Source organism: Mangifera indica, chromosome 2 (assembly GCF_011075055.1).
Source record: "Mangifera indica cultivar Alphonso chromosome 2, CATAS_Mindica_2.1, whole genome shotgun sequence".
NCBI lineage: Eukaryota > Viridiplantae > Streptophyta > Magnoliopsida > Sapindales > Anacardiaceae > Mangifera > Mangifera indica.
In genome coordinates, this window is record NC_058138.1 from 12,996,568 (window position 1) to 13,022,064 (window position 25,497).

At 33.0% G+C, this 25,497-nt stretch overlaps 1 protein-coding gene across 1 annotated transcript; it reads left to right on the forward strand.

Annotated features, from left to right (window-relative positions):
• The first annotated feature begins 1,445 nt into the window (after positions 1 to 1,445).
• LOC123208301 (structural maintenance of chromosomes protein 3) lies at positions 1,446 to 18,050 on the forward strand. Its single transcript, XM_044625712.1, has 30 exons — positions 1,446 to 1,600; positions 2,154 to 2,260; positions 2,367 to 2,442; positions 2,825 to 2,863; positions 2,963 to 3,030; positions 3,122 to 3,193; positions 4,041 to 4,120; positions 4,218 to 4,296; positions 4,394 to 4,511; positions 4,588 to 4,763; positions 5,876 to 6,121; positions 6,224 to 6,345; positions 6,769 to 6,913; positions 7,437 to 7,609; positions 7,684 to 7,783; positions 10,380 to 10,516; positions 10,664 to 10,865; positions 11,750 to 11,837; positions 11,925 to 12,074; positions 12,687 to 12,838; positions 12,958 to 13,149; positions 13,230 to 13,413; positions 13,502 to 13,572; positions 13,781 to 13,932; positions 14,199 to 14,367; positions 14,472 to 14,618; positions 16,406 to 16,492; positions 16,634 to 16,808; positions 17,512 to 17,708; positions 17,787 to 18,050. Exons 2-29 carry the CDS (start codon positions 2,246 to 2,248, stop codon positions 17,700 to 17,702), a joined length of 3,606 nt encoding a protein of 1,201 aa, XP_044481647.1. The 5' UTR covers positions 1,446 to 1,600; positions 2,154 to 2,245; the 3' UTR covers positions 17,703 to 17,708; positions 17,787 to 18,050.
• Positions 18,051 to 25,497: the final 7,447 nt, after the last annotated feature.

Below are 25,497 nucleotides of genomic sequence, written 5' to 3' on the forward strand. Positions count from 1 at the left end.
TTATTTTTTAATTCACCATCATCGTTGTCACTTATTTCTTCTTCTCCTTGTGCTTCAATGATAGTATTTGTAACAAAAACTGAAATACATTATTGGAAGTATTTTGATATGTCATATGACCCTCAATATTTTTATCATTTTCGATTTTTACAAAGGACTCTAACTTGATATATTTTAGTTTCACACATAGTTGAATATTGTTCTGAATTGGATCGATACCATATTTTTCACTCAATAACTAAATAAATCCCTCAAGTAGTGTTTCAAATGGAACTTTAACTAGTACTTTATAATCTCCAATGTATTTTATTATATTATAATCACATTGAATCTATTTTCCTTTGAAATAAACGATATTATAACTTGTTATTTTAATAATCAATTCTATAATAAACAATATTGGTTAAAAAAAAATTTATAAAAAAATCTACCAATATAACAAAATATTTATATATTTTTCTTATATTTCATTTAACCGTTTTATATATTATCAAAAATTAAAATACCCTTTATATTTTCCAAACATATAAGAACTAAATATTCTTATATTATCTAAATACCCCTCTCAATTTTGATGCATTTCATTTATCATCCTCATATTTCGTCTAATTTCTACATACCCTTATATTTTTCTTATATTTCATTTAATCTCCTCGTATATTAACAAAAATCAAAACACCCCTATCTACAAATTTGATATTTTTTATAACATTTAAATGCCCTCCCAATTTTGACACATTTCATTTAGCACCCCCCAATTTTTTGTAATTTAAAAATACCTCTTATATTTTTTTTATATTTTTTTAATCTCCTCATATATTACAAAAATGAAAAACATATACAAACTTTATATTCTATTAATATAGAAATGCCCCTGTAATTTTGGTATATTTCATCTAGCACTTTCATATTTTGTTTAACTTCAAAATACCTCATATATTTATTTGACATTCCTTTACTACCTTCATGCATTGTCAGACCTCCAAATGTCTTTATATTTTTCTAACATTTTAACCCTCTTATATATTGTCAAATATCAAAATATCCCCTATGTGATTATATAAATAAATATATGAACTTGATTTAATGAATAAATTACTTTCTTTAAGGTAGTATGACAATTTCAAAAAGAAAAATAATTAGAAGTAATATTACAATCAATAAAATTATATGTACATATTTTTAATATATAATTTTGATATATAAATAATATATTACTATATGATTGAATTATTTTAAATTAAAAATAAAATAATATTTAATTATATAATAATATATTATCGTATATAAAAAATATATATACATAACTTTCCAATATTGTGTCAGGGGCTTTGGGTAGAAATTTGTAGTTTAGGAATCAGATGGGGCGATAATGGTAATTTTTTCAAACCTTGGGTGCAAAGATTTACTCTTTTGAAAGAATTTTTTGTTGACGACAATAATTAGACGGAAAAGAAAGTGGGATTTTAGATATTTTCTTCCTCGACGCACCCGCGGAACATCTCGCTTTGAAAAAATGAAAGCACCATCACATCTTTATGTCTTTCTCTAAGCAAACACCCTCGCTTGCGCGCATGAACTCAATCGAGAGCTTCAATTGGTAAGTCTTTCGCAATAACTTCTCTTTTGCGGCTTTTTCCAAATTTTAAGTTACTGTTGTTGAAACCCTAGAATAAACTTCTGCGTCATTTACATTTATTTGAATTGTATATGGATTTTGAGTTCACTTTTGTGTTTCCTTCAAGCTATATTGTGAACTCTAACTTTATTTATGTACTTACATATAGCTAGGTTTGAGGATTTCAGTTCGTTGAACTTGAAATCTTTAGTTAGTGATCTGTTTTGTAAGGTTCGAAGGAGCTTTTAGCTTTGAAGGCTGAAAAGTCCATGGAATTTGGTCCTGAAAGCTTGGAAATTAGTCTTAATTTGTGTAATAGTTTTATTTTATTTCTATTGTCTTCAATTTTGTTATTAATTAAGCAGTATTACTTTGGGAATGGTTAATTATATTTCTGAAACGCTAACTGCTCTTTATGAGCAACTCAAAAGGCATAACAGCTACTTACAAATACTGATTACACGGAGTTCAGCTTATAATCATGGTTTGGTTAGCATTTTGGAGGTGCTGAGGATTGATTTCCTTGTTTTAGCAGTGTTACTATGATTTCTGGATTTTGTTGTTGCTGCTGAAGATCATACTTAATTTTGTTTCTGTGATAGAAGGTGTATTATTGGGTAATACATCATGCACATAAAACAGGTACGTCTGGGTATTAGGCGAAGTCTTGTACTTAATATATTTTAAGTTTTTTAAAAATTATTTTCAATGTTGTTGTTGAACTATATAATATTGGGATTCAATACAGGTTATAATTGAAGGGTTTAAAAGCTACAGAGAACAAACTGCTACTGACCCCTTCAGCCCCAAAATTAATTGTGTCGGTAATGATGTCCTCCTTATCATCCTTTTTCTTTTCCTTCTTTTGTTAAGTCATTACTCCACCCTAAAGCTTAAACTAGACGTAAGGATCCAGCAAATAGTATTTAAGCTCTAGCACATACCCTCACCTGCAAAGTAGATCGACTGTACATAATTGCGGCCACAGATGCCTCTCTAACCCTAATCATATCAAGAACAAAACAAAACCAAACAAAATGGTTAAAGAGCTGGAATATTACAGAAAGATTAGATTTTAGCTTTGTTAATATGACTTTAGCTTTATTGACATGTATACCATTTTCAATCTTTATTTTAATTCAATATAATGATTTAACATGTTCCTTATTAAAATTTTCTACACCTTATAAATAATGGCTTTTGTAGTTGGTGCTAATGGATCTGGCAAGACAAACTTTTTCCATGGTGAGTAAGCAAATGCTTGATCAACACTACTTAGTTTCTATATGTTGACTAGTGGTTTTTATTTTTAATGAAACCTGTTTTTTGGATGTTAAATTGTAGCTATTCGTTTTGTTTTGAGCGACCTCTTCCACAACTTGCGTAGTGAAGATAGACATGCATTACTCCATGTAAGTTTCGCTACCATTTTACTAATTCTCAGGTTATCATATATTCTGATTATTTTGATATAGTTGAATTTAAAATTTTAATATTGAACAGGAAGGTGCAGGGCACCAAGTTTTATCGGCATTTGTGGAGATTGTTTTTGATAATTCTGACAATCGCATCCCGGTAATATTCTGCATCCTTTTTCTTGTCTTCGGAGATTGAGTATAAATTCTGACTTTTGACTTGTATTATTAGGGGACACAAATTTTGTTTGTAAAAGAAGTTATTACATATTGCTTTCCATTTTGATCTATATTCTTAATGAAGATGGATGAGCTATACAAGTTTTATATCTATGCTTTTTGGACTATTTGACATCTGCCAATTGTCTGCCCTTTCCATCTATTGACAAATGGAAAGAGAGAAAGGTAGTGATTGCTTGAGAGCGGCCATCTTGAAGGAATACTGTCTGTTCTTTGCTCATACTGCCTATGTTGTGTGTATGGGCAAAGATATCGAGTTCATGATAAGAAAAACTGATAGGATATTTCGCCTTATGTAAATGATATCCTCACCTTCATAGACTGTGCCCATTTTTGTAATGTGTACTTCTATTCTGGCTGATGATTTCTGTTTGTATGATGCATTTTCATTTTGAAGACTGAGTTGTAACATTAGGGTTTTGGACAATCATGGGAAAATAACAGTATTTAAGGAGATTATCATGAAAGTTTCTTTCAATACAGTAAATTTTCCAGATACTGAATAGGATTTGATTGATTGTGATGTTTTGGGAGTATATTCCGTTGTTAGGTGGATCAATGGTATCTCGGTTATGTTGTCAAATTAGGGAATTTTTCTGTGGGTTTCTGTCTCAAAAGACTTATAAAGATACTTATTTTTTTCTTATTCATCTAAACTGGTTTGGGTCATTTGTTAACTGTGGTTGTGCATTTGGCTGTTTTGGGGATTTTTTTCGTTCTAACTGAAATTAGTAAAATGTTTCTCTTGCTTCTGCACTCCATGATAGGTTGATAAGGAGGAAGTGCGCTTGCGTCGAACAATTGGTTTGAAGAAGGATGAATATTTCTTGGATGGAAAGCATATCACGTAAGTATATTATTTATATTTTTGGTTTGATGGTAATGTATTTTTATATTTAATGTGTGCTTTAGTATATTGAAGGATAATATAACATAATTTGCAGGAAAACTGAGGTTATGAATTTATTGGAGAGTGCTGGATTTTCTCGTTCTAATCCATACTATGTTGTTCAGCAGGGAAAGGTATGATGCTTCTGCTTTTTTAAATTTGTTATTAGCAGTTAAATTTTGTAATTTTATCTTGTATGTCTTTAATTTTTTTCCCTTCTCTGGTTAATAGATAGCTTCTTTGACACTGATGAAAGATTCTGAGCGGCTGGATTTACTGAAGGAAATTGGTGGCACTCGAGTTTATGAGGAGAGACGGCGTGAAAGTTTGAAAATTATGCAAGAAACTGGCAAGTCATTGAGTCTTTTATTTTTTTTTTCGTAAGGCAGTGGTCTGTGACATAACATGTGTATGTTCTGCTTTAGGCAACAAAAGACAGCAGATAATTCAAGTTGTCAATTACTTGGATGAGAGACTCAGGGAACTGGATGAAGAGAAAGAAGAGCTGAGAAAATACCAGCAGCTTGACAAGCAGAGGAAATCTCTAGAGTACAGCATTCATGAAAAGGAACTTAATGATGCTCGGCAGAAATTGGTGGAGGTCAGTCAAGTCTGATATTTAGTGATGCTAAGGTTTATGTGCTTTGGTTAAGATTAGTCTTGAAAACTGTTGTTCTGTCACACATATAGGGTATCCACTATAAATTTGTTTTGCTGAAGTTCCATTTTTGAATGACTAATATGTAAATTTATGAGGATATGCAGTCAAAGGGTTGATGTCTGAGAACCAGAAAGTGATCAAATTAATTACCAGCTTTTCATCTTCTTTTACCAACTTGTGATTGTGTGGGAATACTCATACCAGTATAGTCTTCTAGTTACAGGAGGCCAAAACCCTCATAACAAACTAAACTTAAAAGTCTAAGCTACCTTTGACAAAGCAAACTGTTATAGAACATTAAATATATGGAGCAAGAATAGAATCCCGAAAATCTACAGGCTGAGCTACATCAAAGTCCTGCGTGTGGGCCTGTGGTGTGCATTTACGTGGACACATATGTATATATGTTTTTTTTTTTTTTTATGCATTATGTATTGTGCAATTTATTTGAGTGTTAAAAAATTAAAATTTTGTAGGGGGTCTTTAGGGAGTTGAGTTTGGTTTAATGAATAAAAAATTTTTATGAATGCTTGTAGTATAGTCCTGTGGCTCTAATTTTAGCATTTCCCTTGTAGAACTCCGGATAAGAAATTGACAGCTACTAGGAATATAATTACAGTCACAGCCATGAAAAGATTAGAGTATTCTTTGCTTTGCAAGGATGATCTTTTCTTATAAACTGAAGAATTTAGTGCTATGTCATTCAAGGGTTAGTCAATGCAAGAAATACTTAAGATAAATAGCAGTATGCAGTTGGTTAAGCAGGCTGGTGTTTAGTGTACTGTTACACCTTTATCTAATCTTCATATGCATCTTTTGTCTTTACTCCATATTGTGGTTCCCCTTTATCTTCTCTTAATAAAAAAATGTAATTAATTTTTTGCCCGATGAAATCCTATGTAAGCAAAAATTTCAAGCACCCAACTCATTTTAACTTTTTTATTTTGCTGGTAGTATGAATTTTCACTTCGTAATTAGGTTCTGTGTGAGGGTCTGAACTCCTGAATTATTATGGAGGTATGTTTGATGCTTATATTTCTCTGCTTGATCAGCTTGAAGATGCTAGAAACAAGCGTTCTGAAATATCAACTAAGATGTATAACAGTGTGCTGGATGCTCATGAAAAGTCCAAAGATGAAGAAAAGAGATTGAAAGATATTATGAAAGAAGTTCAAGCATTAAACAAAGAAAAAGAAACAGTTGAAAAGCAACAAACTGAAGCACTAAAGAGGCAGACAGCGCATGAGCTTGATGTGAAAGACCTAGATGAAAGGATTTATGGAAATTCGCAAGCAAAAGTAATTTTCTAGTGAAATTCAGTATATTAATTACGTACACCTGTATAAATTTGTATAAATCTATGAGGCAGCACGAGTTAATTAAACATTTCATATTTTTAGGTGGATGCAGAGCAACAACTTCTTTTGCTAGAAAAAGAAATTGAGGACTCATTGAAAGAGCTTGAGAAGATTAAGCCAGAGTATGAGGAGCAAGGCATAAAGGAGAAAGAGATAACAAAAGAGTATGTATATAAATTTACAACCTATATCAGTATACTGTCAACTATTCTTCTTGTAAACTTCTTAAGTGTTCCCTTGTTTCTTTGCCTGTGAGCTTTTCTTCCCAATTCTACTTTTGGGCTTGGACTCCCACATAGAGTTTTTGTTTTGGCAATTCAAAAGTAGGAGAGGGACTTTTACTAATGATTTGATGTTCTAGTATAGTGCTATGCTTCTGCTTTTTTCTATAATTTTTGTGTGTTTCAATGTGTCCCATTTTGCACTTTCGTTTCACTTATCCAAACCTTTCTTTGAAACATTCACCATATTAATTTGCATGTGAATCAAGGTTCTCTTTACTTAATATAGTATGATCAATTCTATTGTTTTAGAGTCTTTATAATGTTTGTATCTGTTTGTCCATGAATGGTTTTGGTGATGTTTAGTATCATGGAGCGTGAAAAGCAACTTAGCATTCTTTATCAAAAACAAGGTCGTGCCACCCAATTTTCTAGTAAAACAGCTCGTGATAAATGGCTTCAAAAAGAAATTGATGATCTTGAACGAGTTCTTTCTTCAAACTTGGTTCAAGTAAGTCCTCAACTTTTCTTATTATGAAATATGTAGGTTTATTGGAAATCGTGTATGAGATTTCATTGTGATTCAATCTATGAATGTCACAAGGTGGTTTACTTTGACTTGCTTGATGAATAGTTACAAGGGAAGATCATTGTGATTTTAACCATAACAATTTCCTTACCATGCTGGCACATTTTCTTAACCTCTTAAATAATATTATAAGCTTTTCATTTACTATGTGTAAATAAGTATGTTACTTTATGAAGATTTTGAAGGGAAGAGTAGAGAAAGATATTGGAATGAAAATAGGCTTATTCTTGTTGATTTTGAAATGCTAAGTTACACACACACACACACACAAAAACACAAACACAAAAGAGCTTGTAATCTACAACCATGATGGAGGAGCTAATTCCCTGATTTTGTGAAAAGAAAATCTTCATAGAATCAAGGAATAAATTGACCCTCCGAGTACGTAATCTGGTTACTTATTTTGTTTTCTAAATGTTATTAAGTCTTCTTTTGTATGTTACAGGAGCAAAAACTTCAGGATGAAATTCACCGGCTTAATGTTGACTCAAAGGAGCGGGACATGTACATTGACAAGCTCAAAAGCAGTATTGAGACTTTAGAATCTCACAATTTCCACTCTCATGAAGTTTTCAATAACCATAAGGCTGAGAGGGACAAGCTGCAGGATAAGCGGAAGTATGATTTTACGCTTAATTTTGTTCTTCTTCATTGAAAGTCTCTCTGTATGATTGATTTGCTTACTTGTATAGGTCCTTATGGGTGAAAGAAAGTGAACTTTGTACAGAGATTGATAAGCTGAAAGCAGAAGTTGAGAAGGCAGAGAAAAGCCTTGATCATGCAACCCCTGGGGTGAGTGATTTTTTTCTTTCTTCTATTGCTTATTGCTGCTAATCATTAATAACTTTTTTATGATTTAGAACTGATAGAAAATCATGGGGAAAAATATGAAGAATGGGAAAAAGTGAAGAATAGAGGTTAACAAGTTGAGGGAGAGATGGATACCAGAAAAGACAGATCGAAAAAAGATAAATAAGAGGGAAGGAAGAGAGAGAGAGAGAGAGAGAGACAACAGGGTGAGAGAGATTAACTGAAATCTTTCTTCTAACCTGCTATAGTTTTTTTTTTTTTTCAAAATTTTTGGTAGCAAATGCATCCAAGTATAAATTTAGGATTACCACTAAGGTAGCCCAAAACTTTTTTATGCATGATGAACACCTATACAGCACTCTTTTGGACTTCTGTACCAGGAGTTGTGTTCAGCTTTAATCATGGTTCTCTAGGGGCTTAGCTATTTTCCTTTTGGAGGCCTTAAAATTTTGATCATAAAATTTTTCATTCTAAGTAGTGAATGCATTTCCATCATTATCAAAATATGTGAATAATATTCTGAAATTCCAAAAGGAAAATGTGAAAGATAATTATAAACTCCAAAGAGACAAGATAATGGGATGGAGAAAGATTTTTGTATTCTTGCCATCCGTTCCCTGCATATGGTACTGTGGGGACAGGCCACAACACCCAAATCGTCTCAGTTGGATCATGTAATAATTATATTATGAATAATCAATTAATTTATTTATCTGGCATTTTTTTGGAGTATTGATGACGCCATGCTGTAGAATGCCTCATATTTAAATTCTTGAAAACATTGACAATCAAGTACAATGATGAAGCTTATTCATCAAATTCCCTTAAATGAACCTGAGTCCCGTGAACAGTTAATTGATACACTGGGAGCTGTAAACATGGGGAAATAGTATACAGAAGCAAGCAATTGATACTATTTATCTGGAAATTTTTCGGGAGTAATGATGACTCCATGTTGTAGAATCCCTTGTGTTGAAATTCTAGAAAACATTGACTATCAAGCACAATGATGAAGCTTATTCATCCCTTTCTCAGAAATGAACCACAGTCCAATAAACAGTTTATGAATACATTATGGGAGCTGTAAAGATGAGGAAATAGTTTACAGAAATAAGTGAGTGGCTTATCCTCTTCTCTGCCCAAAATCTTATGGTCATCTCATCTCCTGCGTCAATCCGTGAAAGATAAGAAGCATAATGCTGTTTTGAGAGTTAAATTTAGAAATTGTATTTACTTCTAATAACACCATTTGTAAAGTAATTTCTTTCATACAAAACCTCCAATGTCATTTTCCCCAATAATGCGTTTTCTTTGCCTTTGGGTTGCCATCTCTTAGGCTGGCTTCACCTCAATAATCCATGGCTTCACCTCAAGCTTTATTCACATTTGCCTGTCTTAAGCATGGCCATTTCAAAAGAAAAATTTTAATTAATTTGATTTCAAGAAGAAAGATCATATAATAGCTATAATTGATACTGCTGCTTCACTGATGTAGTCTAACTCCTTCAGTCCAACTGGCTTCTTGTCCACCTTCTACACTTCTAGATACCGAAAGCTGAAAGCTCTCATATATCTCCTTGTGGAGGACCAAAATATTATGTTGGATTATTTTAATAGCTTTACTAGAGATCACCTTGGATACTTGAAAATCGTCATATGATTAAAATGTCAAATCTATTTCAGTATTGGAATCTTGACAAATATCAATCTTCAATAAAATCCTAATAGCTTAATTTATGTAAATTATTGAATCACACATTGATAGATCCTCCCTATCTTATGATTGAGATTAAGGTGGATATGAATCGAGCCAAGTCCAAACACTTCTTGGCTTGAGTTCAGCTCGAATGAAAAATGGGATGACTTGAGAATGGCTTGAGATTGTTGAATCAGAGTTGAAAGTAGCTTGAGTTTAGTTTAGTTCCTAAGTTTGAAGTTCGAAGTTCGGTTCAAATTCGTGATTCATTGACCAAAAAAACATCGTTTTACCTAATAATGAGCAAAACGACAATGTTTTGACAATTATATGACATGATTCAAATTGAGATGCGAGTTAAGCTCAAACCTAATTGGGCCATCCATCTGGCTTGCGAGTTGGACCGAGCCAAACTCCCTTTTCCTCAAGTTCGGTTTGGTTTCAAAAACAAGTTGACCCTCTTGGATCGAGTTCAATCTAAACAAATTCAAACTGAACCAATTGAGTCGAGCCAACTTTCGAGAACAAGCTAGCTTGGTTCGAATCCATCCCTAATTGTGATTGGTCTTGGTAATCGAATCTCCTGGTTCTTTTTCTTCTTCCCTGTTTTTAACTGCTTGTTGTTTTCTTTAATTTTTCATAACAGCTAGATTGTAGTGAAAGCTTTTGCAGAACTTGATTCTTAAATTTAGTTTTACCTAGCTAACGTTCCCCTGTTTCTTTTTCTTCTTCCCTGTTTTAACTGCTTATTGTTTTCTTTAGTTTCTCATTACAGCTAGATAGTAGCGAAAGCTATTGTAGAGCTTGATTTTTAAATTTAGTTGTTACCTAGCTAGCGTTCTCAAACTTGCACTCCCTCTTGATTCTGTGTAATCTTGTCAGGATGTGAGGCGAGGGCTGAATTCTATCCGTCGGATTCGCAGTGAGTATGAAATTGCAGGAGTTTATGGTCCAATTATTGAGCTGCTTGATTGCGACGAAAAATTTTTTACTGCAGTTGAGGTTACTGCTGGAAATAGGTATGTGGAAAATTAATCAATTCTTAGTTCTAAGCATTTTTTTGATGTCCATATGATCAGCTGGCATATGTATAGCGTATTTGCCAGTTTTTTGTGCATTTCAGGTTTGAAACTGTGTTGTTTTGATATCTGTTGATTTTTGAGCAGCTTATTTCATGTGGTGGTTGATACTGATGAAACATCAACCAAAATAATTAGACACCTTAATTCATTAAGAGGTGGACGTGTTACCTTTATTCCATTGAATCGGGTGAGGGCTCCTCATGTAAATTATCCAAGGAGTCGTGATGTGGTATCTCTTCTAGAGAAATTGAATTTTTCTCCTGAATTCAGACCAGCTGTTGCCCAGGTTAACTTCTAACTGGACATATATTTTTTCTAACATAGTTTGGTATTTGATCCATGCATGACTTTTTTTATTTAGTACTTTTATGTGGTAAAGGGTTTTGCTTCTTTGTCTGTCTCTGAAACTGCACACTTCTATAGGATTTTGTAACCTTTTTTTCTCAATTTAAACATTTCCATCCATAATGCAGCTGAAACTGCTAACTTCCATAGAGATTCATAACCTGGTTTTCTCCTGAATTCAGATTCTGAGGATATAAGCTGCAGTGGGTGAAACTGTCACATAATTAAGAAATTAGTTAGCTGAACTGCAGATATAACAAAACTGTCGTTTCTCCTCAATTCAGCGGGTGAAACTGTTAGGACTGTTTATAGAGTTTTTTTTTTTTTACCATAACAAAACTGAATGGCACACTTCAACAGGATTTCGAAATACTTCCCTTTCATAAAAGCAAAACTGTTTTCCGTGAAAAAATGATAGACATGTGATATGACTGATCCACTGAATTTTTGCTTCTGTATATGTGCCTGGTAATGAAAGAATATCACTGGACAGTGAAGAAAAATAAATTTATCAAGAAAAAAAAAAACTCTAATGGTTTCATAAAGTAACCGTTTGTTAAAGTAATAGATTTTTCTGAAGATTATGATCCGTTATCCTAGTTTTTTTTCAAATTTATATACATTTAAGTTTCCTAGCTAAAAAATAAATAGAAGAAGAAGAAAAATTCTTTTGCACAAGCAAGAAACAGTCAAAGCTAAACTGTTCTGGCTCTGTTATACATAGGATTTTTTTCCTCTTTCATAAATATTTAGTCATTATTTTTCCTCCTTAATAATTGTCTGGATGTGTCACCATGCTTTTGTTATTTTTTTTTCTCCCTCCAGGTATTTGCTAGAACAGTGATTTGCAGAGATTTAGATGTGTGTGCTAGAGTTGCTCGAGCTGATGGTCTGGACTGCATAACCTTGGAAGGTCACATATGTATTTTTTGTATTATTCTGTTTGTTATGACTTTGGTCTGTCTCTTTGATGTTTTACTAACTGCTGATTCTATAACAGGTGACCAAGTAAGCAAGAAAGGTGGTATGACAGGAGGATTTTATGATTTTAGGCGCTCCAAATTAAAGTTTATGAATATAATCAAACGGAATAAAATATCTATCGACGCAAAAGAAAGGGAACTGGAACAAGTTAGATTTATGCTTCAAGATATCCTTCTGATTTATGCTTTTACATTGTTTGAAGCTAGTCTTATTTTTTCTTTTTTTTGTCTTTATTGGAACCCTTTTTCTCAAGCAAGCATAACTATTGGGTTGCATGCTACTGGCGGTCTATTACAGTCCTTTATCACTCCTGAACATGTGTGAATGTGGTGGAGATATTAAGCACAGAACAGGCAGAACCTTCTTCTGTTACTTGCATCACATTAAAATAACAATTTCCTAGACGTCACATAAGAAGAAGCTGCTTAGCTTGTTTCTCGCTTGAAAGACTTAGTCTGAGATATATTTAGAAAGCTTCTACTATGCTTTTTGTATATTTGAATTTTTGTTGGCATCCACACTCAGTAATTACTTGAAAAGAGAAAACCAGATTTTTTTTTTTCTCCTCCATGAGTGTTTATTTACTGCTGCAACGGAACCACTATTTATTAATAATTCATTTTGTTCTCTTAAAAGTTATTATTCAAATAAGCACATCGATATTTGCTGACTGAAAATATGAAAGTTAGACAACATACTCTGACTCATTCATTTGTGATCATGATTTTAAATGATTTTTTATGAATGCCTTGCATTTCTTTGACTCAAGTGATCTTACGAGTAGACCAGCAAATTACGGACCTTGTTACTGAGCAGCAGAAAATTGATGCCAAGCGGGTTCATGAAAAATCAGAACTGGAGCAGTTTAAGCAGGACATTGCTAATGCTAATAAGCAGAAAAAAATCATTTCTAAAGCTCTTGAAAATAAGGTATTTCAGATCTTAAAACTATTTTATGTGTTTGGCAATTGGGCATTTATCGGTAGCAGTTTTTCATGATATTTTTCTTCCTACTGCCTGCTCATTCAAGTTATTTCACTTGTGTGTAGGAAAAGTCACTTGCTGATGTGCGGACCCAAATTGATCAACTTAGAGCTAGTGTGGCCATGAAAGAGGCTGAAATGGGCACCGAGCTCATTGATCACTTAACACCAGAGGAAAAAGATCTTCTCTCACGTTTGAATCCTGAAATAACTGATCTAAAGGAGCAACTTATCACCTGCAGGACGAATCGCATTGAGGTAGGATAATGAACTTTCTTGACTGATTCCAACTTGAAGTAAGCATTTATATACTAATATGATGCTGTTTCTATTTATAGACTGAAACAAGAAAAGCAGAGCTTGAGACTAATCTAACAACCAACCTGAAGAGGAGGAAGCAAGAGTTGGAAGCCCTTATAGCTTCTTCAGAGAATGACATGCTGCCTGGTGAAGCTGAATTAAAAAGACAGGAGTTGAAGGATGCTAAATTATTTGTTCAGGAAGCAGAACAGCAGCTTAAAGGTGAGATTTTTCTTCACGGTTCCATTAAGTCTTTAATTATGAAGCTGAGGTTATTGTCTCATGTCTTTGCTGAGGTATTGCTTTGCAGGGATCTCTGATGGTTTAGATAAATTAACAAAGGAAGTCAAGAGGATAAAAAATGAAAAGGCTAAGTTGAAGGTTAGTTCGTCCATAGAGTTTTTCTGCCATTATTTTAGTGTTTGTACTGTATATAATGCTGTTTTACCAACTTCAGGATGTCCTTTTTTATGGGGAAAGTTTGTTCATTATCTTGTAATTTTCTGCTTTTCTAATGCTATCATCCATTTCCTAAAAGGAAAAACAGATTGTTTATTACTCCTGCTAAAATTATCATTTGTGAATACAGACTTTGGAAGATGAATATGAGAAGAAACTTCAGGATGATGCAAGAGAACTTGAACAACTATTGAATAAAAGGAATGTTCTTCTCGCTAAGCAGGAGGATTACTCAAAGAAAATTAGAGAATTGGGTCCATTATCATCTGATGCTTTTGAAACGTATAGTCCTTGTCTCATGTTTGAAGTTTCTCTATTATTTTATTACTTAAGGCAGAATTGTTTCATATGTAGGTCGCTTAGGGTTTGATACTTCTTAATTTATCATTCATTGTAAATGATAAAAATCCTTGAAGTATGATTGTTAATAATGGGTCAGCTTTAGGTCACATGATATATACCCAGTGACTATATTTGGTCCTGTTTTCTAACTTGTATTTTTTTGTTGATTTTGATATATTTTGTTCCTCATATATTGGAAACAACAGCTATGTGCGGAAGAGCATCAAAGAGTTACATAAAATGCTTCATAGGTGCAATGAACAACTGCAGCAGTTTAGTCATGTAAATAAGAAAGCACTTGATCAGTATGTAAATTTCACAGAGCAAAGGGAGGAACTTCAGAGAAGGCAAGCTGAACTGGATTCAGGGGATGAGGTATTAACGTATTCAAATTGCAATAAAATGATTCTCCTATATAGAACTTTTGACTTTTAGATGTCCGGAGATTTGAGCTGCTTTATTCTAAAACGTTTTTGCAGAAAATTAAAGAACTTATAGCGGTTTTAGATCAAAGAAAGGATGAATCAATTGAACGAACTTTCAAAGGTGTTGCTCGCCACTTCCGAGAAGTGTTTGCTGAACTTGTGCAAGGTGGTCATGGCCATCTAGTTATGATGAGAAAAAAGGTCTCTCTCTCTCATTACAGAAGCATTTCTTTTTTGACTTTCAAATAACTATTTGCACGTCTTTTATTTTCTGTATCTCTATGCCACTAAATTGGATCGTACCCTCGGGATACATGTCTTGCTTTATGTTTGTGGGTCAGGACTGTCTGAAATTACAATATGTTAAAATTTACTTGCTTTTTGATACTCATATAACCTTTTCTTTACAACTCAAAGATGCAACTTTCTCTTTGTTTTAGAGGTTTTCTTGTTTAGATGTTGTTCTGGTAAAAGAGGGCTCCTGGGTATGTAGCAGAATAATTTTTCCTTGTATACTAGAAGTTCTACAGCTTTCCTTGTGTGAATATTAATTTTCTGAGTTTTGTTTAAAAACATGTTGACCTTTTAAAATATCTGCTAAAAGTGATTGTTTATTTGATATGATTTGCAATGATTCTGTAAAGTATGAAAAATGGGCTGTCAGTCAGACCATTTTAGCTATTTCTGATTATACCTTTTTTGCTGTTTTATTGGAATTTGAGTTACGCACATGCCTCAAATGATTTTGTGGCCCTGGTAGAAAAGATATAATCCAAGTTTTTTTATTTAAGAATAGAGTTTTCATATCCTGTGGAGCTGCCGAATAAGCAGTAGATCAGTTTATTATTACAACTTTTTCACCACACTGTCAATTTTGCTTGTAGTGATGAGTTTTTAAGCTTCATGTTTTGATGGATCTTAGTATTGTGATAGAGGAAAAACTTGCCAACTTTTTTGCCAATGTACTAGGACCTTAAGGTGATCACATTGTTTATGTAATGCTCTAAAGTCTCTGATTAGACTCCAATGTGATACTTAATATGCTGATTTGAACTCTTAAAAATTGGATTTAGCATAATTTAGGTTGGCTCATCTTGGAGTTTGAGCTTGAGTTTAAGGGCAACTGGACCTTTGTGTAGTTGAGCATAAAGAGGCTCCTATATTTCTCAGTTTCAATTGCTTGCACCTTTCATTCCGATTTTATGTTACTGAATGTGTATAATATTTGGGTTACATCTGCACTGACCTTTTCTATTGAACTTCCCTTTCAAAATTTCTGTAGTATATCGAATCTTATTCCCCTAATATTTTGGTTAGTGTACTAAGTAGTTTGAATATGGTGTATTGGTTTCCATCAGCTCCACATAATCATTTTAGAATGTTCCAGTTATCATTTAATCAGTATTGTACTGAAATTGTGAAAATTGTAAAGGTTCAACTGTTTCAAAATTTTAAGTCTGTACTTAAAAAAATGGTTGTGAATGCATTTTTAAGTACAAATAGCCTCATGCTAATTTTCTTCTTTGATGACACAATCTATGATCTCATGTATTTGTTGGAGAAATAGAAAACTTAGTGGTTTGTGAAATACATTATTTCTTTTTTTATCTGCCCCTTTACCTTGTTCATTCCTACCCAATGTATGTCTTCATGTTATTCTTTGTACTATGCTGTGTGATTTTTTTGAAAAAAGGGTTGTTGTTTGTCTTTAACATGTCAAATTATTTGTCTTAAGGGAATGATTGTTCAAAAGACAATATATTGTTTCCCGTTGGTTCAGCGAGAACAGAAACAAGCTTCTCATGTTACATGAGTTATAAGCCATTATTTGTAGATTTGTAGGCAGTCCAAGACAAGTGTTGTTTAATTATTATTTTAAGTGCTCCTTCATTTCCTGAAAAGCCTGTGTCAAAATATATTCTTTGAATTACGTCTTAATTTTCATAGATCTGTAAGGTAATGTTTTTGAATTTGGATATATTTCACAGGATGAGGATGATGACAATGATGATGATGGACCTCGTGAAGTAGATATGGAAGGAAGGGTTGAAAAATACATTGGCGTGAAAGTGAAGGCATGTACTTCTTCTGTGTAGAAGCATTATATCTATACTATATATTAAGCATTATGAAAGACATTCCCCAGAAGCATTCTGTTCATCATTTTGGTTTATGAGTTTAAGTTTTAATTACGTTATTTTGCTTTGGTGTGGTAGGTTTCATTTACTGGGCAAGGGGAGACACAGTCAATGAAGCAATTATCTGGAGGTCAAAAAACGGTTGTGGCCCTGACGCTTATTTTTGCTATACAGCGATGTGATCCTGCTCCCTTCTATCTATTTGATGAAATAGATGCAGCACTGGATCCTCAGTACAGAACTGCAGTTGGAAGTATCCTTTTCAGTATATACATTGCTCTTCTCTAGATTAATTGTTTTTCTCCCTCTGCTTTTGGGTTTTTTATTTTATTTCCATAGAAGTTTTAGTTTAGATGAGGTTTCAAATCTGTATCCTTGTTTGCGCAGTTAGACACATTTGCTCAAAGATCCAGCTGAGTTTCTACTTTTGATTAGTTCACAAGACCAATGATAATTATTAAAGCCTGTGTCACCTCTTGCCATAGCACCCTGAGTCATTTGTGGTTTTCAACAGTGGGAGTTAGCACATGCCCTCTTCTGTGGCATGTGCCACTTACACTTGCATATTTATGTACTCAAAGAGTTGCATATATCCGTGAGTCACAGATTCTGTGTTTCTGGGTCGCTGGGGAGGACAAATTCTGGGACATTATGGAATCATTAGGTCTCAATTCATAGCTGAAGTGAGTACAAATACTGATGACTTGTCTATTAGATACAGTCAATAAACCTAATTGATAATTGCAGTTGTTGAACAATCATCTTCTTTAAGGATATGAATTTTGAGAGCTTATGCATGCAACATACAGATCTGAATAGTGTTGAAGATTTTTTGGGTAGTTTTTTAGAGTGGAATGAGAACTTCCTATGGTGGCATTGAGATAATTAGAGAAGGGAGGTGTGTCGATATTTTCTGCTCTGGATTTGGTTGTGGAAATCCTTCAATCACTTATCAGATATGATTCGTCGTCTAGCAGACATGGCAAATACTCAATTTATAACCACAACATTTCGACCAGAGCTTGTGAAAGTGGCTGACAAAATATATGGCGTGACTCACAAAAACAGAGTGAGCCGAGTCAATGTTGTTTCCAAAGAAGATGCGCTAGATTTTATCGAGCATGATCAGTCTCACAATGCGCCTTAGTTGAAGGTGAGAACCTTACACAAATGATCCCATGAAAACCTAGCTATTTGTGTATAAATATAATACGTTTGTTGGATTTTGCAGCAATCGAGCGCAGGAGATAAATCTGGATGGTTGCATTTCTCAGTTGTGTAAGCATGTATGAATGGTTGATAAGGTGAAGCATTCTGTTCAGTTGGTTGGTTTCAGTATTTTATAGGTTAATTAGAGGAATCACGAGGCTGTATATGTTTTACCTGTTTTCCAGTATCTTACGAGCCATATTGTATTAATCTTTTAGTGACGATTAAAAGGATTTGTAAATTCAGGATATTAATATTATACCTTTAATTTTGTGTGGACTTGTTAGATGCATCTCTTTAACTTGAAAGGCCGGACAGTGAGAACATGTTTATTTAATTATTTATAGTAATGCATCTTTCGTAAACGGTCCAAGTACACGAATTAATATGCGCTACAGAGAAGATAAAATACGACGATACTCAGATTTGGTACTGCTCCGATGTCAAATGCTGCGGCTGTAGTTTTCAATATCGAATGATTTCACCGAATAATTGTTCTTGTTGGGCAGTCCAAATTGCAAGTTAAGGATCGGGGTTGACGGGTAACAAAATTTTGGCATTAGGAGATATGGGTGAGAAGAGTCAGTTGTTGGTTGGTTAGATTTATGCATAATCGAAACTAAATATATAGAAGAATTCAAATCATGTTTGTTTGATTGAAATTTGTAATCAATTCGAATTAAATAAAATTCAAATTCAATCTTTAATTCAAATTGAGGTATAGGTGAGGTTAGAGAAGTGTAAAAAATTTTATGGTGGATTTAATCACTTTTTAAATTTTTGATGAAAAAAAATTGTTAGATTTTTAAATTTAAAAAGGGAAATATAATAAATTTTTGATTTTTTTAAATGTTTTTGTTAAATAATATTTTTACGTCTAACTTAAATATTGAATTTAAATAGAATGATGAATATTTGAATTTTTTAAATTAATAGATAAGAATTTATCTTTTTACTAGTTGAATATTTTATTATATATTAAAAATCTAATTTTTTATATTAATATTGTTTTATGAAATAAGTTTTTTTTTACGTGTAAAATAATAAATTACCAATAAAAAATCATAAACATTTGAAAATTTAAAATTTTTTAAATAAGTTTTTACCACGTTATCATTTTTTAAAAAATGTGTATTGAATTTTATCAGTAATATGTATTATATTTTAAGATACTTGTTATATTGTATGATACTTTTACTGATATATTTTATAATAAATATCGTTTTTCACTTTTATCGTATTGTATAATATATTTATTATATTATATTAATTTCATACACCTTAAAATACGTATCATAAGATATTAATAACTATAGTTCCCCTCGCTCACTTAGATTCAGCTTGTTCAACCTAAACAACTCTTCAACTTCTTTCATTGTTGGCCTTTTTTTAAGTCCACTGTTATTCAAGCACTAACCTGTGATCTCTGGCACAACTTTTATCTCCTCTCCTCAACTTCGTCAGCTACGACAAATCCTATAATCTGAGCCGGACTACTGTTTTCTATTGAAAGTAAAATAATATAATGATGTAAATCTTCTCACCGGATTTCATTTGGGAACCAGGCTTCACTCCTGTCAACAGTTCTACAATCACAGCTTCCAAGCTACAAACATCACTTTTTCCTGGTAAAATGACTGTCATTGAATACTGTGTCTGGATCTAAGTAAGTAAACAAAAGCCCCTTTGTACTTTTGCTATATCGTTGTCATCCATGAGTATGTAAGAAAATTTTACGTCTCCAGGATGGCCCAAGAAGAGCTTGCTAGAAAATGGAGGTAATCAAAGAGCAAGCTGTTTCCGTGGCTATCCGTAGACCCTTTTTCCAAGTTTTTAGAACTCTTGACCTCTTGTCGTGGATATGTTGGTAGAGTTCCTTTAAAGTGATTTGGTTGGATGGTTTCAATGTTGTGACGTATTAGTATTAGAATTCAATGTTGTGTTTGGAGAAACATGGTTAACTTCACCACATCCTTAGTCGGCATACCTTAAAATTTTTTTCCCTTAAATAAGCCTCATTTTTCAATTCCTCAATTTTCACTTCCCTTTCAAGAACATTAAAGCATAATTTAGTGAGAATTGGATGTGTCTAATGTTTAGGAGTTAATCAAAACGTGTGGTCATGAATAGTTCAATCGATTCTTTATCAAATTTCCCCCTGTTCTAAACCCAACCAAATGAAAAAATTAGTTATAACTACTAGATCGAATAAATTCTTGTATCCTCAAATAATGTTTTATTGTAAATTTTTTTTTTATATATAACATAGAAAGAATAATATTAACAAATTTCAGCTGAATGGGGGTCTTGATTAGATTCGATCAATAAAGGTTATTTCCATTTTATTAAGTCATAATATCTTGATTAGATTTGATCAAACGGGTAGAATCTATATTTGGTTGGATCCATGTAATTCAACCAACACCCATCATTTGACCAACTTACATCTTCCTCCCTTATCAAAGTTTTGTATTTAAACTTCAAATCAAGCCAAATTTATGGATTTCACCCAAAAATATTAGACTTATTTTAGGGTTTTACACCCAAATTTCACATTAAATCAACATATAGACACCCAATAACACAACATTGAATTCGTAAATTAAATTTAAACCCAAAAAAATCCACCCAAAATACTGAAGTATCTTCTTTACATTCATTCCTAAAATATTAGTTCAAACTTTGTTTTTCATTGTGTTCGAACGATTAATTGATCATCATCCTTACTCTAAATGTTTTTTTAACAAGCAACAATATAAATTATAAATATTCCCACATTATATTTATATTTTTTTATAATTTTACCTTTAATTTTAATAGGTAATTACTCAATAGGATGAATTACAATGGGATGAATATGGATAAGAATAATACAAGTATGTTTGAAATAGGAAAAAAAGATAAACAAAATCCTAATTAAGCTAAGAAGGTTATCTCGGATATTAAATAAGGTCTAATTTGTTAGCTATAAATGAATTATATAGGGACTAAAAATACTTTCTCATTGGGAAAAAAAATCCAAAAATATAAAATAATGAAACACTTCAAATTAATTCGGGTAAATTTATTTAAGATTATAAGGTCAACAAGAGGACAAGATGCGCGCGGCCATGTCATTCAATTTTATTGATGGCCAAATGACTATGTCCCATGTAAGGTTTGATTCAAACCTAATCTCTCATCCGTTAATTATTGAAAATTCAAACTTTCACTTATAGAGTGTTAAAATTAACAGATATAGTTAACTCTAGTGTAAAATCGTTATTTAATTAGAAATATATTAAAAATAATAAAATATTATTCATTTTCCCTCTAAGTTTATAAAATTAATAATTTTCTTTAGATTAAACTTTGAAATATTACATTTCCCTTTGATTTTATTTTCACCTAAACTTTGAAGACGATTGTCTTCATCCTCCAATCTCTGCAAAGAAAAAAGTTCCATCAAGAGGTTGACCATCGATGACAAAGAAAGAGAGATAACTGCCAGATTCTGACACTAGAGAAGTTTTGATGAAAATAAAACCCTAAGAGGGAAAATATAATTTTTTAAAATTTAATTCAAAAAAAAATTATTAGTTTTCTAAATCTGGGGGAAAATGAAAAAAAGTTTTATTATTTTTAATATATTATAGTTAAATAATGATTTTATCTTTGAAGTTAACTGAATTTGTTAATTTTAACAGTATATAGGTGAAAATTTGAATTTTTTATAGTTAGCAATACGACTAGTTCGAACTAACCCAAACTTAAACTCGATTTGGTTAATAAACAACTGAGGCCGAGCTCAAACACGACGAGCCAAGAAAATGGTTGCTCGAACTCGAGTTCGCTCGTGATCTCAACTATAACAAACAACAACGTATAAATGAATGAAAACGTGTATAAATTAAAGAGAGAGAGAGAGATGCTTTGTGACTAGAACAATTTCGAGCTACCGAACGTCGTTTTCTATTGGAACTAACATCGGCGAATGTCTGACTTTGAAACACGAAGTGGATGCACGAAGATACAGACGAAGTGATCAACGAAAGAAGAAGAGAAGGCCAGAAGGAGAAGACTGAAGAAGAAGAATCTGAAACACATGCATTAATTAGAGAGTCTTTTTTCCCTTTGACCAATGTGGCATGCATCAATTGGACGGGGGAAAGGTTTTTTCACTTACACTGGTGTGCATTGATTAGATTAGAGGTAGGAAAGTCTGGAATCCTTTCGCAAATGTGCGTGAAGATTGAAGAGGTACAGAGAAACTTCTCCCCCTAATTAAAAATTTTAAAGTGAAATATACTGTTCATTAAAAAATTTTTTTTATAACACAACTGGTTTGGCTAGTGAGCAGCACGAGCTATTCGGCTACACAGCTTGAGCTCGGGCTCGTTTATATTAATATGTAAAACTTTTACTTAGGCTTAAACTCTTTTATGTTACACTCATTTCAGGTTTGTTAAAATTAAATTTAAACTTAAATTCAAATAAATTTGATTCAAATTTAATTTTAATTAACGGATAAGAGATTAGATTTGTATCAAACCTTAGCGAGGAGAGTGGGTTTATAGTCATTTGACCTTTATTGATTTGCAAAACTGATAAAAATTAAATAATATTTACAAAAGGAGGCCTCATTTAAATGTAATCACCCTTGACTCTTTGAGTCACCAAGAGATGAAGGGCCGGGGACACTGCCGATATCTCTGACTCTGATTACCAATACAAGTGAAGTGCCAAAAAAACAAAAAAAATTTAAAATAATCATATGGCTCAAATCATGAAATTAAATAATATTTTTGGAAATTATTCACAAAAGCCTAAATTTTGGGTGCAAGTGTTTCCAGTTTAAAACTTCAAAATTGCACCTCGTTTGTGTTAGGCGAGTGAAATCGCCTGTGGTCTAATACGATCCACTTGCATGATTGAAGAGGAGTTAATAACTATTTTGTTTTCCCGCCCAAGTTTTGAGACAACCTTTTCTACCCTTTAAAATTTTAAACTATATATATTTTACCCAAAATCTAATTTTATTAAAAAAATGATAAACGAACATAAATATCATTTTCCATACCAAAATTTTTATAAAAAATTTGCCAATGTCAGATAATCGATCGCATCGAGGAAGTCGATGTTGAATAATTAGACCACACTTCTTTAGGTATGAATCAAGTAAAACCCCACTTAGAGAGGCATGATTTTGGCCAAAATTAAACTGGGTCTTGTGTGATTTTAAGTTTCCAAAATTGCACTTTTTCAAGTGTGATTTGTTAAAAAATGTGATCTGGCAAAAACATACCTAGAGAGGTATGCTTGTGTTAGATGACAGATGTTGAGGCCAAATAGCATTCAAAAAGGTATCATTGGATCAAAATCACACCTTTGTATATGTGATTGTTGCAATTTTGAAATTTTGAATTGTAACTTTTAAAGGCCAAACGACTATTTCCCACCCAAGGTTTAGCGTTTTCTCAAATGTCCTTCCTTTAACTATGGAAACACCAAACACCCACCCATGACCGGTTAGATTTAACAAAACTCTAACGGTGATAAGGGTAAAATCGTCATTTTCTCTAGAATATTAAAAATAAACTAAAATAGAATATATTTTGCCCTCCTAAACTTTAAAAACTAAAATTCCCCCTAGCCTAAGTTTTAAAAAATCGTAGTTTCACCCTCCCGAAGCATTGCCGATGGTCTTCGGCTCCATTACCGACGGTCTCTCCCTCCCGAAGCATCCTCACCTTCCAGAGATCTCTTTCCTCCTATTTGGACTTCCAATCGGAGTCGGAGAAGCTGTGGAAGACGAAGAACTTCGTCGGGGAAGATGAAGTTCTTCGTCTTCCCAGTCGGCATCGTCGTCTGGGAAGACGACGTCTTCTCAGACGAAGACAAGACGACGAGACGACTCGTCGTCCTCTGGGAAGACGAGTCGTCTTCATCTGGGAAGACAATCGTCTTCCCAGACGAGATCGATCGATCTCGTCTTCGTCGTCTGGGAAGAGGTTATCTGGGAAGACGATTTCTCTTCCCAAATGGCTTCTCTCTGCATCGGATGCGTTGAGGTCGAGTTGAGAGGGGTCGCCGGTGGAAGAGAAACCGTTGGGAGGGGAAGACGGCCGGTGATGGCGCCGGAGAAAGCGACGGAGAAGGGTTTGGAAATTGGAAGGGTTTGGAAATAAACCCTAGGGGGGAAAATGCAATCTTTTCAAACTTAGTTTAGGAAAAAAATGTTAGTTTTTAAACTTTTAGGGGGGAAAATGAGATTAAATTTTTAGGCGTTAGGGTTCTGTTAAATCTAACCGGTCATGGGTGGGTGTTTGATGTTTCCATAGTTAAAGGAGAGACATTTGAGAAAACGCTAAACCTTGGGTGGGAAATAGTCGTTTGGCCACTTTTAAATGATGATCAACTTAAATCACCCTAAAGAGGAGTGATTTTGTCAAAATTGCACGAAGAGGTGCAATTAGACAAGACATACCTTGATTATGTTTTGTTTATCGGATTGCACTAAATGATGTTGAAAATGTGCAATATGGTCGAATCCAACAAAATCACACATTTTTACTATGATTTTGATAATTAAATCTAGCTAAATCATTAGTTACTCCTTTCAATGCTATTATAGTAATTTTTGAAAGTGTAATATAATAATTTACCTTTCTAAGAATGTATCAATACTTTTTTGTGTTAATAGGATTAGATTTTGAGTGTGAATTTATAGTTTTGAATTCAATGGGTCGACAGTGTGATTTTCCCAAACCTTGGATGAGAAATATAGTTTAGTCACTAGAGGGCTATCACATTTACTGTGAAGATACCTTATTTATTAATGAAATTACATACTTTAACAAATTAGAATTTTATTTGTTTTTCTAAAAAAAATTATTTTTATAAAATACAAAAAATCTTAATAAATGTAATAGATTCGTGTGAAATTTTGATCGAGTTAAACTATTAATAATCTTAATAATGTCATAAGTAAGGGGTACAACTCAACCAATGGTGGTGTTTGCATAGGGTGATTCACACTCTCGAGGTTTGTGATTAGATTAAAGAGCCTTTTGTACAATCCTCTTGATTTGCTCATTATCTATACAAGGTGTTGCAACTGCATCCAGCACGTGTCCTTAAGTTACATCCTAAGTCTCTTCTAGAACTGGAATTTTATGAATCTCATCATTACCTATCAATCTTCTAGAGCTTCTTATCTTGAAATTAAACACATAACCTTAATTGTACATAATACTATTTAAAGGTAGGTCATAGCCTTACTTATAGTGATTGGCAAACAATAGCGATTAGCGTCGCATGAGCGGTTTCAGATGATTATGCATGCATAAAATCACTTTTAGGATTCCCAAAATCATGCTTTGATATTATAAATGTAACACCCCTCTTAGGGAACTTACCCCTACTTAATATATGCCCCAAGAGATATGACCTGATAGACTTCTATAGTATGCTATCTCATTCATTAAATACAAATAATTCAAATCAAACCCATTATCCCATAAGTATACTAGAATGAAACATCGAAATGAAGTCATCTAAATGTAAGTTTGAGTTCATACAAATCAATCCAAACCAATAACAGTCAAATCCATATGCATTAATACATATAAAAAATCTATAAAAGTGTAATGAATGATTTATGAATAACAACGAAGAACATCTAAGTCCCCTGCCCTCATGCACCAAAATAAGTCTTACCACTAATCTCTCCTCTGCCACCTTGCTGCTTTAGA